At 46.7% G+C, this 12,997-nt stretch overlaps 1 protein-coding gene across 2 annotated transcripts in view; it reads left to right on the top strand.

Moving 5' to 3' along the window:
* Positions 1 to 12,997, top strand: part of PGLYRP2 (peptidoglycan recognition protein 2) — a 53,351-nt gene that overhangs the window by 30,413 nt on the left and 9,941 nt on the right. For both annotated transcript variants that reach the window (XM_083184939.1, XM_083184940.1), the window contains exons 3-4: positions 6,503 to 7,399; positions 8,485 to 8,695. In XM_083184939.1, coding sequence (XP_083041065.1) covers positions 6,503 to 7,399; positions 8,485 to 8,695 — 1,108 coding nt within the window. The remainder of the gene's footprint in view (positions 1 to 6,502; positions 7,400 to 8,484; positions 8,696 to 12,997) is intronic.

Below are 12,997 nucleotides of genomic sequence, written 5' to 3'. Positions count from 1 at the left end.
ATAGCCCTACAGCAGTCCTTACTGTAAACGGCCTAAACACCGCCAGCTTCATATTAGCCCGCGGCACCAGACAGGGATGTCCACTCTCCCCGCTGTTATTTAATTTGGCCATTGATCCCCTGATTAGGCTATTTCACCGACAGGGCGATTGGCAGGGAATAAAGTGTGGAGGAACGGAACTGAGGGTCTCGGCATACGCCGATGACCTGCTGCTTTATTTCACTAACCCACAGGAAGCGTTCCCTGGCTTCTTAAAAACATTAAAAGAATTCGAGGACATATCTGGCTTTGTGATAAATAAAACAAAAACCAAAGCATTGGCACTGCACAGAGGGGCTAGATCTGGATGGCATAGTGAGTTCCCATTCATATGGGCAGATGGCTCTTTAACATATCTAGGACTTGAAATACCGGTAGACCCGACCCAATTATACACGGTAAACTATCCCCCACTCATAACAAAGTTGTTGACAGACCTAAAATCCTGGAAGTCCTTGCCCCTGTCCTATTTGGGAAGATGCCACATGATCAAAATGATCTCCTTCCCACGGATACTGTATACCATCCAAATGCTCCCTCTTTTAATATCTGAGACCGATTTACGTACTATAAACTCGGCAATCAGCAAATTTATTTGGGATGGGAAAAAACCCAGGATTTCTATGTTCAAATTGTCACAACATGTATCATTGGGAGGCATTAATTTACTGTGCATAAAAAGCTATATGTTGGCACCTAATTTCAGATACGCAATTGACTGGATACATTCCACAAGCCACTATGCTGACACAGGGCTTGAGCAAGCAATGAGTTCGCAGGTCCCATTGCCGAGTCTCCTTCACATGAGACCAACGGAATATCCACCTGAAATTGCAGGGAATCTATTGTTCACCACGACATGTAAAGCATGGAGAATGACACGCTCTAGACTTAAACTATCCACACATGACACGATATTCAACTCAATCCTTTATAACACTAACACTAATGGGCAGATAATCCAAAACACCAGACTGATCAGATGTTGTGAAGCAAAAGGTCTTAGATTACTGTACCAATTCATAGGAGATGGAGATGACCCCATCATGTCTTACCAGCAAATCTGTAATAAATATCCAGAGGTGAATTTGCCCATTTATGTATATTACCAACTGAAAAGTTATGTATCCAGCCAGATTAAACGAATCCCGGCAACATACAAGACTGCAGGCATGGATATTATGATCAAACATGCTCATAATAAGCCGTGCACCACCTCTCTACTATATTTACATATAAAAAGACGCATAGATGTAGACACATTAGACTCAGGCATGGCAAAATGGACCATAGACCTGCCCAATATAACATTGCCCTCCCTCCTATCTGCCTTTGTAAGGTTAAATAAAACATTGATATCTGCCTTATATATGGAAATGCAGTACAAACTACTGCATAGAACATATTACACTCCAAAAAGAATGTTACAAATGGGTACTGCAGAAGACTCTTGCTGTTTTAAATGTAAAATGCCTGAAGCAGATATTCTGCATTGTATGTGGAGTTGCCTGGAGGTGCAGAACTTCTGGGGCAATGTATGCACCTATATTAAATCGCAATATAATATTACATTTACTGCCACCCCTGAATGGGCATTATGGGACATATACCCAACCCCCAACAACATCCGCCAACCAGCGGGGCAACGAATATTTTTATCTAAAATAGCCGCAGCAGTACGAAAAACCATTTTATCGCAATGGATCCAATCTAATACTTTGTCCATATCTCTATTAGTGCCCCGGATATCCCATCTTTTCCAGATGGACTGGCTCGAGATGTCATTAAATAAGGATGCAAAGGCTAAAAAATTCTTTGCAATCTGGTTACCTTATATAAAATCCCTACCAGAATCTACAAAAATTAACCTTAGGAAGGCTGTACAACTAACATCATGGTATAATCTAATGTTATTGCAATATAACACACACCCCTTCTGATAGAATCCTCACTTATTTATTGTAAACACCCTTGTGTACTATTTTTTAACTGTGGAACTACAAGTGCCAGCGGGCCCTTTAATGCCCAGCAGGCTGGGACTTGTGGTTCTCCAAGTCCCAGCTTGCTGGGGAGGCTTGCTGGCACTTGTAGTGCCACAGTAAAAAACAATAGTTTAATCTTTTTTTTTACACCATAATCAGCCCGATGCCCACCGCCCAGGGGCATCGGGGACAGTACCAGGCTTCAGCCTGGTCAGGTAAGTCCTGGAGGGGGGGGACCCCTTCATTGGGGGGGTCCCCACTCCCCCAGGGCCCCTGGCCAGGCTGACTGGTCGGTAGGGTTAATGTTTTGGCCGCGGGACCTTTTATCATAAGTGTCCCCCGGCTGTGGCATTACCCTGCTGGCTGGTTGTGCCTGGGGCTGGTTCTTGAAATACGGGGGACCCCTAGTCATTTTGTCCCCCGTATTTTGGGAACCAGCCCCGGACCTGGAGCCTGGGGCTGGTTGTTAAAAATCGGGGAACCCCTATTTGTCGGGTTCCCTGATTTTTAATTACCGGCCCGGCTCCTTCAGCCTGGTGCTGGTTATAGCTGTGGGGGGACCCCACGCCGTTTTTTTTTAAAATTGATTTATTTTTCTATTTTTTTTTACACATTGCAGCCTGCACGGATCTGACTGATCCGTGCAGACTGCTAGAAAAATTCGAATTAGCGGCCGTATATATGGCCAGCTAATACGAATTGTTACACCATCGGAGGGTTACAAAGCAGTCGTATCTGACTGCTTTGTAATTTCCCCTCCGGAACACGACTTTGCATACGACTCAAACAGTCGTATGCAGCCGTAGGGGAAATACCAATACGAAAAACTAGGTTTTTCATATTGGTAAATTTCCCCCAATGTGTCTCAAATCACTTCTTTCAGTTTCATGACAGTGACCCTACAAAAATCAGACTAATAGGAGTCGAACACATACCAAAAACCCTAAGAGGTGGTGACCGGTTCAAGACACTCTGTAGGAGAGAGGTATTTTGGATGTACCAAATGAATTCGATATATCCAAATGGTCTAAACGAAGCAGTTGAACTCAATAGTGTCATCTAGCCCATCTTGAGGTTCACATTTTATATTTCTGTTTAATTAATACTAATTATTATATTATTCCTACTATTACCGTCACTATTTTTATTTTTATTTATTTCTTTATTTTATTTTATTCTTTTATTCATTTATTATTATTTTTTTATTTTTTATTATTATTATTATTATTATTATTATTTTGATCATAATGTACGGTTATGTATAGTATATTATTCCTATATATATTTTCATTCAATATACGTGATGGTCATCATCTTAAAATTGGATGCTGACACCCAAGATATCAGACTGAATTGAATATACTAATTTATTTATTTATTTATTTACAGTTTCTTATATAGCGCAGCAGATTCCGTTGCGCTTTACAATAGTAGACAGTGATAAGACAAACTGGGTAACAACAGATATACTTGGAGGTAGGAGGGCCCTGCTGCAAGCTTACAATCTATAGAATACTAATAAATTGTATTCTCATTACCGACCACCAGGGGGGTCTTTCTCCCACTGTTGGTTTATTTTTATTTTTATTTATTTTTATTTATTTTTCTTTCTTAAAATAAAATATGTTTTTGGATTATGTTTTTTAAAATATTCTTAGAATGTTTCATCCTAAACACCCTACAGTTTATATGTTTATGTGTTTTGCATACCATTCATTTATACTCTGTCATGTTTAGCTCCCTAATGAGACTGTAATAAACTTCCAGCCAATGAGAAGTCTGTCTTCACACCATGTGCTATTAGGCATGTGTCTTATGATATCCAGCCGAAAGCCTGCTCTCATAGAGAGACCTGGAATGCATATACAGGAACACTTCCTGCCTAATGAAGCGCGAGTCACGTGATCGCTTCATTTAATATGCGTTCTCCACGACCTCACACGAGACTGTGTTTTAAGATATCTCGGGCCAACTATCAGCCCCATAGTGAGGCTTGAGATGCATGCCTATACACGTGTTTATCTCCCCTCTGTTCAAACTAATAGCGGTACACCTATTGGACGAGCGGGTCATGTGACACCGCATCATATAGACCGGGAACGTCTCCATCTCTGTGATTGGCTTAGATACGTCTGTTTATTGATTACCATGGTTACTAAATCTCGGAAGTGTTATGCCCCTTTCAGACCGCACTTTGTAAACGGTATATTGCCGTTTTTTTACCGTTTTAAAACGGTAATCTGTGCGGTCTGAAAGGTGCAGGACCCCTTAACCGTTTTACAAAAGCCGATTTTGTAAAACGGATAAAATGGAGGGTCCTACCCATTTCAGACCCGGTATTTTTGCATCAAAATCGGGTCTGAAACGGTATTTAGGACCCAGCCAATGAGCTGGGTCCTAAATTCAGAGCAGCAAATATTTAATGAGCACTCATTAAATATTTGCAGCACTGGAGCCGCCCCCCCCCCGCGCATGTGTCGACACCCCCCCACGCTGCGCGTGTGTCGACACCCGCCGTGCAGCTGGTACCTTCGTTGTGGATCCCGGCAGTGAATTATGGTCGGGGAAGCACTTATGAAAAAAAAGCGTCTTTCAGAAAATGGCTGCCCCATAGGAAAACCTGTTTTAAAAAACTGTCTTTCGTATGGGGGCAGCCATTTTCCAAAAGTCACTTTTCTTATAAGAAAAGTGACTTTCGGAAAATGGCTGCCCCCATACGAAAGACATTTTTTTAAAACTGGTTTTCCTATGGGGCAGCCATTTTCTGAAAGACGCTTTTTTTCATAAGTGCTTCCCCGACCAACTGCAGTGCCAGATCACGCAACGGAGGTACCGGCTGCACAGGGAGGGGGGGTTGTTAGCCCTGGGGTGGGGGGGATTTGGGGGTCTTAACCCCCGGGGGAGGGGGGGCGGGGGCGGCGCACACTGAAGACTAGCTTTGACCCTGTTTTTGGAAAGTTTCCAAAAACGGGTCTGCCAGTGTAAAAAAAAACGCACTTAAACGGTAATATACCGTTTAAGAGATGCGGTGTGAAAGGGGTTTTACCTGGCAGACCCGTTTTTGGAAACGTTTCCAAATACAGGGTCAAAGCCAGTTTTGCGGTCTGAAAGCAGCATTATTAAACACGATGCTAGTATCAGCTGTTGTTTTTAGATATTTTTATAATATTCATGTCTTTTTATGCTCATTATTATGCCTTCTTGTTCAGCTCTCTCTTTCCTCCTTTATATATTGGTTTTGTATACGATATATGAATACACCAATGAACATAGTGATGTAAGCATCGCACATGTGCTGATTTGTCCAATTAAGGACAGGTATATAAACCATCCTCCAAGCCACATGGCTATTCCTTTGACAAAGCTGCACCTAGTTGCAGGGAAACGCGTCAGGAGCCCTGGACATTGCACCCAGCACTTTTATTTCCCTGGATCCGGACCAGCCACCCCCACGCACTCCATTTATTCCATTCCACTGGACTCTGGCACCTTCACCTATTTTGGAGAGACAGTGCTGTTTATGCACTCCGAATGGAACAATTCCTCCTGGTGATCCAACTGTGGCAACTGTGGTAACTATTCAATTCTACCCACTACCCGCATACCACCAACTGGTGCCCATTACATGTTTTCCTTTGGATATTATTGGAGCAAATCACTATTAGCGGTGGCATTCATAGGAACGGATCCTGTTGTCTTACCATTATTGTTTACTTGTTTTTAATTCTTGATATTAAATATTGTGAATGTTCATTGGTGTATCAGCGCTAATTTTTTTTCCTTTTTTTTTTCCTTTTTCAGCACTCAGGAGATACCAGATAACCTATACAGCTGGCAAACAGAGCCTCTGATTAGTGATTTGGGGCGGTATGTATTAATATACATCGCCGCCCGGCCGCCGCGAGCCAGCACATATGTATCAACATATGCAGCTGGCATCGTGGTGCGGTGACGGAGGCCACCCGCGATACCTGTAATGTGGTGTGCGGGGGGTCTCCGTCACCTCCCTGCCGCCTCCTGCTCCCCTCTTGCCGGGACAGCTCAACGTGACTTGCTAGGGGGAGGAGGGGTTTAACTTCGGGGTCCAGGAGGACCTGCAGCAAGGTAAGCCCGGGGAAGGGATAGAGGGGGGCTGCGGGTTTGCAGCAGAGGTGGCGAAAAGAAGCCCATAGGCTTCTATAGGGTGGCGATACCCTGCTATGTGGTCATGCGGCGGCCGGACATTAATACATTAGGAAATGCAGTAAAACCCCCGAAAACGGGGGGTTTACCACATGTTTAGCTTAATACATTCCGCTGTTGGTATGAAGGGGTGGACAGGGCGGATGACTGGAGGAAGGGTGAGAGGCAATGTAGTGTGGTCTAAGTCATTGTATATGCTACACTCGAGTGAGTGGATGTGTCTGCACTCATAGAGGTGCTAGCATTTTGGTCTTACTCACCACAGTCTGACTTACAATCTACTCTTAATCCTTCTTTAGGACAAGCTATGAATATGAAAACCTTTCTTGGCCTTGTGCAGGATTTGGAAGCCAATGTGACAAACTCCTCTGCCCAGGATCTAGCCCAGCTTCTCCTTTCTTCTGCTGCCAGTCCACCATTAACCTCCCCTCTGTATTTTACTGATGAACAAGCTGCTGTAGCCCGTGTTCTGCTGTCTCACAAGGTCCAGAGATCAGAAGACCTTGGGTGGCAGGAACAAGGGGTTGTCCTGGCCCCTGATGGCAGCACTGTGGCATTAAGACCTCTACTTGGTGCCATGGCCAGGGGATGGAAAGCTGCCTGTGATGGGCAGCATGCAGAAAGTGTACCCAAGAGTGTGGTGCAAATGTCACAGGATGCCGAGGGAAGACGTCCTTGTCCACATAACTCAAGTTCTTCTGACCAGCAGGGGTCAAGCCTAGAACCAGGCAGTGATGACAGTTTCCCAGCCCCCCTCGCAGTGTTGTTAGGATTGAATTTTGCTGATCTTGGAGCCTTCCAGGAAACACAACTATGTATTGCAGATGGCTGCTGGGATTCCATCTCCTCTCCCAAATACTTTCAGCTAAAATGTGCCCCTTCCAGAAATTACCTGACATTGGCCTACATCAATGGTGCAGTGGATGGTACTCTGCTGCGGGAGAGGTTGGCAAATGAGACCCAGACTATGAGTTCCCTGCTTCAGTCATACTACTGGGGGGAGCCAGCATTGAGCTCATTTAGAAGACAGGACTTCCAAGCTCTGCTAGAAGAAGGTCAGTTAGAAGAGGAGATCCGCAAAGCAATTGGTTGTTACAGGAAATCTGCCGCGAGCTGTGGACGTAATAACATCACGGACACAGAGCTGAACAGCACGGCAGCTGCAGCGGCTAAGGAGTTTCAGCAGCAATATCTCGGTACAAATCACAGTTTATAAGTCTGTATAATGGCCCTTATTCTGGTTTACTCTGAAAGGCAAATTCCTTCTCAAATAGACAAAACCATGTGCACTGCAGGGGGGGCAGATGTAACATGTGCAGAGAGAATTAGATTTGGGCGAGTTATTTTGTTTCTGTGCAGGGTAAATACTGACTGCTTTATTTTTACACTGCAATATAGATCTCACTTTAAACTAAAACCCCACCCAAATCTAATTCTCTCTGCACGTTACATCTGCCCCACCTGCAGTGCACATGGTTTTGTGCATTTAAGAAGGAATTTGCCTTTGCGAGTGAACCAGAATAACCCCAATATGTATATGTGTACAGTAATTGTATCCAGAAAGAGGCATTTTTTTTATCCAGACCGGCACTTAGTAATCCCAATACCTTTTATTGCCTTGGGTGCCTTGTGAAAAGTAGGGATATCCAAGTGAAATTCAACAGCACACCTGTAATTCTTCTTTGAAGAATATATACACTTCAGTAGGCTTGTACTGTATACAATAGTAAACGTTTCAGAGCCCAACCGGCTCTTTTGCCAAGACATACATATGAGTATATAATGTGGCATGCTGTCCTGACGGGGTCCCGACAGTCGGGATCCCGTCAGGCATTCACCCGACGTCAGGATCCCGACTGTCAAAACACCGACAGCCGGGTTCCTGACGGCCACCGGCTATTTTCCCTTAGAGGGAGAATAGAATAGGTGGCTCACGTAGCTCGCCACTGTGCCTGCAGCGCGGCGAGCGCAGTTTGGCAAGCTCAGCGAGCCCGCAAGGGGCTTAGTTGCGCTCACCATGCTGTCTGAGTCTGGGCAGTCGGGATCCCGACTGTCAGGCCCCTATATCACACCCGTCCTGCCTTGGCCTGCAGACGAATGGGCCATCAGCACCTATTTAAGGCATCTCTTTCCAGCTATGTGTTTTGCCTATTATATAATGATATGTATGTCTTGACATAAGAGCTGGATGGGCTTGACAATATCTCTTTGATCTGGCGGATGTTGCAGTTATACTGTGTCAACTATTTGTTGTCCTGATTCACTTTACTTCACTTTACAGAGTGTCCTGCAGTGATACCTCGCTGCATGTGGGAGGCCCAGCCATACAAAGGGACCCCCACTCTCCTGCAGCTTCCTCTGTCCAACGTCTATATCCACCACACCTATAAGCCATCTCAGCCTTGTACCTCCTTCCAGGAATGTGCAGCACATATGCGCAGCATCCAGAGTTTCCACCAGCAGTACCGGGGCTGGAATGACATTGGCTACAGGTAGGAACTAGAAGTGGATGATTAATTTACAAACACTATATAAATCAGTGGTTCACAAACTGTGCGCCTAGGCTCCCTGGGGTGCCTTGGGACACTTGCAGGGGTGCCTCGGGTTGGTCATCCAGGACCAATTCAAATTATTTATGATCAATTATTTCTAGACAAAACCAGTGTTGGTGGCTGCCAATCATAAAATGTGTACAATCAGAACCAAATCCTGCCCTTTACCACATAACTGACCCTAAGAAGCACATATAAACACAATCTACTTCATTTGATATATATTTTTTGGGGCCTAGTGGTGCCGTGGAAGAATTATGATACTCCAGGGTGCCGTGATTAGAAAAATATTGGGAACCCCTGATATAAATATTAATTATACAATGGTAAAAATGAAAGATAATGGAGTATAAGCTTCTTGGCAACAAACTTTTAATTTGAAAAAAAGAACCCCATACATTTATAACTAGGGTGGCCCCAAAATGTCCGGGATTTTAATCCCGGGATTTCGGGATTAGACTTCGCATGTGGCCTGCGCAACGTGATTCAGTCATAGGTCACGCTGAGCAGGTCGCAGCGCTGCACCACCAGTGCCGAAACCCGCTCGCCGCCGGATCTCTCCAGACCGCACGTATCTTACTTGCCTCCACATCGCTGCCTCCTGCCCCCCTCCGCCGCTCCCCAAATTAAGTCACTGTGGGGCACAAGGGAGGTTTACTTTTAGGGATGCCAATCCCGGGAATCCCAGGATTGAGCATTTTTCAATCCCAATTCCCAGGATTGAAAAAATGCCCCGGGATTGCCATCCCTATATATATAACCCTCTCTGATGAGCTACATTGAGTGATGGCTAATGGTGTCTCAAAGTCCTGTTTCTTTATTTCATTCTTGTCTGCAAACAGCCCTAACGGTGTAATCATTATAGACTGTTGCCATAGCAGAGCCCAGAGTGTATAACTTGTCTATTGCCAGCTCCGATTTCCATTTCTATATTGTTTACTCTGTCCACTTACTGCCCATTTGTATTGTTCTCAGGCGATTTCTAGTTTAAGACCATAACATTAAATCTAGAGATCCTTTTAGTGGCAAATCCATCCTTAAATGTAGGCAATAAGTTGAAGTGATAGGCAATTATGTTAGGGACACGGGAGATCTCGCCAACCCTAACTCCGTTGTCACCTATTGGAATTGGCGGATGCGTGCTAAGCTAACCTTCACCAATAATAGCCGCGTTCGTGGGAGCCCGTTAGTCAGGCTCCCACCCCGATGCCACCTGGTCTTACTAGTGACAACGCAGCCGGCAAGGCCAGAGGTAAACAAGGGGAAAGCTACAGTATGTGCTGGTGTTCATCCTTGCTGGCGGGTCGCCAGAACGTACACGCTGGCGACCCGCCAGCAGCCTCGCCAGCGAGGAGACTGAGACGCGCGTGCGTCTCACGCGCACGCGCGTCTCAGTCTCCGTCGCTAGCGCGACGGAAACCCTGTCCGTCTCCGCCTCAGGGAGACGGACAGGGTAAGGGGGGGTTAGGGGGGGTGCGGGCAGGCGGCGGGGACCCCGGGTTACCGCCGGCAAGCCGGCGGGGACCCGGGGGAACGAATGGAAGCGCCGTCGGAAGGGGACGCGTGCGCCGCTCGTGCGCGCGCGTCCCCTTCTCACCATCGCCATGGCGCTGGCGGGGGATGGCGGCTGGCGACGCCAGCGCCATCCCCTGCAAAGATGGGAAAAGACCCATCTGTAACTAACAAACAAGAGGCGAGAACTACCCTGCCCTACGGAGGAGGGTGCCAGTGGATAACACTCTAATGTGGAACCCCCTAGGCAAATGCTGTTGCCAACGGGTGTAACAATACACAATAGCTGATCCAACAACCAAAACTGACAGGTGTAACAATACACAGTAAGCTGACACAATACTGAGAATGCTGACGGGTGTAACAATACACAAGATGGATCCAATAAGTAATGCTGACAGGTGTAACAATACACAGTATGCTGACACAATAATGAAATAATAAGTAAGGAGACAGAGAGTGGGAATCTCCCAACTTATCTGAAAACGGAGGGATCTGCAACCAGGAGAGACAAGGATCCTGGAGGCAGCTAGGACAAGGCCACTGGGGACAGGAACAAACGCTGTACAGGAGCCTGGAACCGGGAACACTCGAGACACCAAATCAAGAACTATAGCCGGCGTCTGAGTGCACCGGTCATGCAGTTTAAATAGCGCGCCAGAGCGCTACCCTGACGCTGCGTGCGGCGTCATGCACACCCCTTCCTCCCTGCGGCCGCCAGGCGTCCCCCGTCGCCTTGGCAACCGCTGCGGCAGGGGAGGAAGGGGTTGTCTCCAAGCTGCCGGGCGCCCGTCTCCGTCCGCCGGAAGTATCCGGCTGATGACGCGACGGCGTCCCGGTAACCTGGCAACCGCCGGGCCCTCAGTGGAGACTGCCTGGCGAGCGCGGGCGCTGCCCGTGCAGCTCCTAACAGTACCCCCCCCTTGAGGAGGGGTCACCGAACCCTTAGACCCGGGTTTGAATGGGGAAGTTTTAAAAAACTCTGCTTTGAGTCTGGGTGCATGTAAAAATCGCTCAGGTACCCAAGACCTCTCCTCCTCTCCGAACCCCTTCCAATGGACCAAAAATTTGAGTTGACCCCGAACGATCTTCGAATCCAAAATCTGCTCCACTATGAATTCTTTGTGCCCCTGAACGAGGACCGGTTTACGCTTCTGGGCAGGCCCTGATTGAGAAGCCATCGAGACTGGTTTGAGAAGAGAACAGTGGAAGACATTATTGATTCGCAGCGCTCTGGGAAGCTGCAACCTAAATGCCACGGGGTTGATCTGAGCAGTGATCAGAAATGGACCGATGAACCTGGGTCCCAGTTTTGGGCATCTCTGGCGAAGCTTGATGTGGCGGGTTGACAACCACACCTTTTGCCCCACTCGGAATACACATGGTCTCCTATGTTTGTCCAAAAAAATTTTAGAACGTGCCGAAGATTGTCTCAGCGCTAAATGCACTTTTTGCCATGATCTCCTAAGGAGGGATACCGTGGAGAAGGGCAAGCGAGAAGAATCCCTAGGAACAAGAAAGGAGTTGCACTTGGGATGGAAGCCGAAATTGCACAGAAAGGGTGAATTCTTGGAAGCCACGTGGTAGGAGTTATTATAAGCAAACTCGGCCAAGGGTACCAGCTCAGCCCAATTGCTCTGACATTTGGAGACAAAACAGCGTAAATATTGTTCCAAGGCCTGATTGACCCTTTCGGTCTGTCCGTTGGACTGTGGGTGATATCCAGAAGACAGACTGACCTGTATTCCTAACCCAGCACAAAAACTCCTCCAGAACCTAGCCACAAACTGAGACCCCCTGTCTGAAACTATATCCAAGGGAAGGCCGTGTAGTCTGAACACATGAGTGATAAAGAGCTGTGCCAATTCTTTGGCTGTGGGAAGTTTACGCAAGGGTATAAAATGTGCCATCTTGCTAAAGCGGTCAACCGTGACCCAAATGGTGGTGAAGTGAGAAGATGGAGGAAGGTCGACAATAAAATCCATAGAAATATGGGACCACGGTCTTTCTGGAATGGACAATGGCAGGAGGGTACCCACTGGTGATAATCTGGAAGACTTATGTCGAGCACAAACAGGACAAGAAGAGACAAAAAGAGTAACATCTTGTTTAATGGTGGGCCACCAAACTGCTCTGGACAAATGCTCAAGATTCTTGGTGACGCCCGGATGTCCCGTGACCCTACTGGAATGAAAGTCCTTGAGGACCAATTCCCTCAGATGTTTAGGGACAAACAGGCGATTATGAGGAGTCCCTTGAGGGGCTGAAGGCTGAGAAGCCAGAACACGGGAGGCCAAATCCTGAGTCAGACCCGCAAAAATTACAGAAGATGGGACAATGGGTGCATCTTCCAGTTCAGCACTCTGACAAGTCTGGAAACTATGAGAGAAAGCATCAGCTTTGACATTTTTGGGACCAGGTCTGAATGTAATGATAAACTGAAACCTGGTAAAGAACAATGCCCACCGAGCTTGTCGTGGGTTTAGCCGTTTGGCCGATTCAATGTAGGCTAAGTTTTTGTGGTCGGTGATCACGGTGATGACGTGTTTGGCCCCTTCAAGCCAATGACGCCACTCCTCGAAAGCCCACTTAATGGGCAACAATTCCCGATTCCCGACATCGTAATTCTTTTCGGCTGTGGAGAACTTGCGGAAGAAGAAGGCGCAAGGATGAATCTTCTGATCATGAATGTCCTTCTGGGAAAGGACGGCTCCAGCCCCTACATCCGAG

The sequence above is a fragment of the Crinia signifera genome, chromosome 4 (assembly GCF_055691185.1).
Source record: "Crinia signifera chromosome 4, ASM5569118v1, whole genome shotgun sequence".
Classification (NCBI taxonomy): Eukaryota; Metazoa; Chordata; class Amphibia; order Anura; family Myobatrachidae; genus Crinia; species Crinia signifera.
Note: the sequence above shows the minus strand (reverse complement) of the source record. Positions and strands in the feature narration are given on the sequence as shown.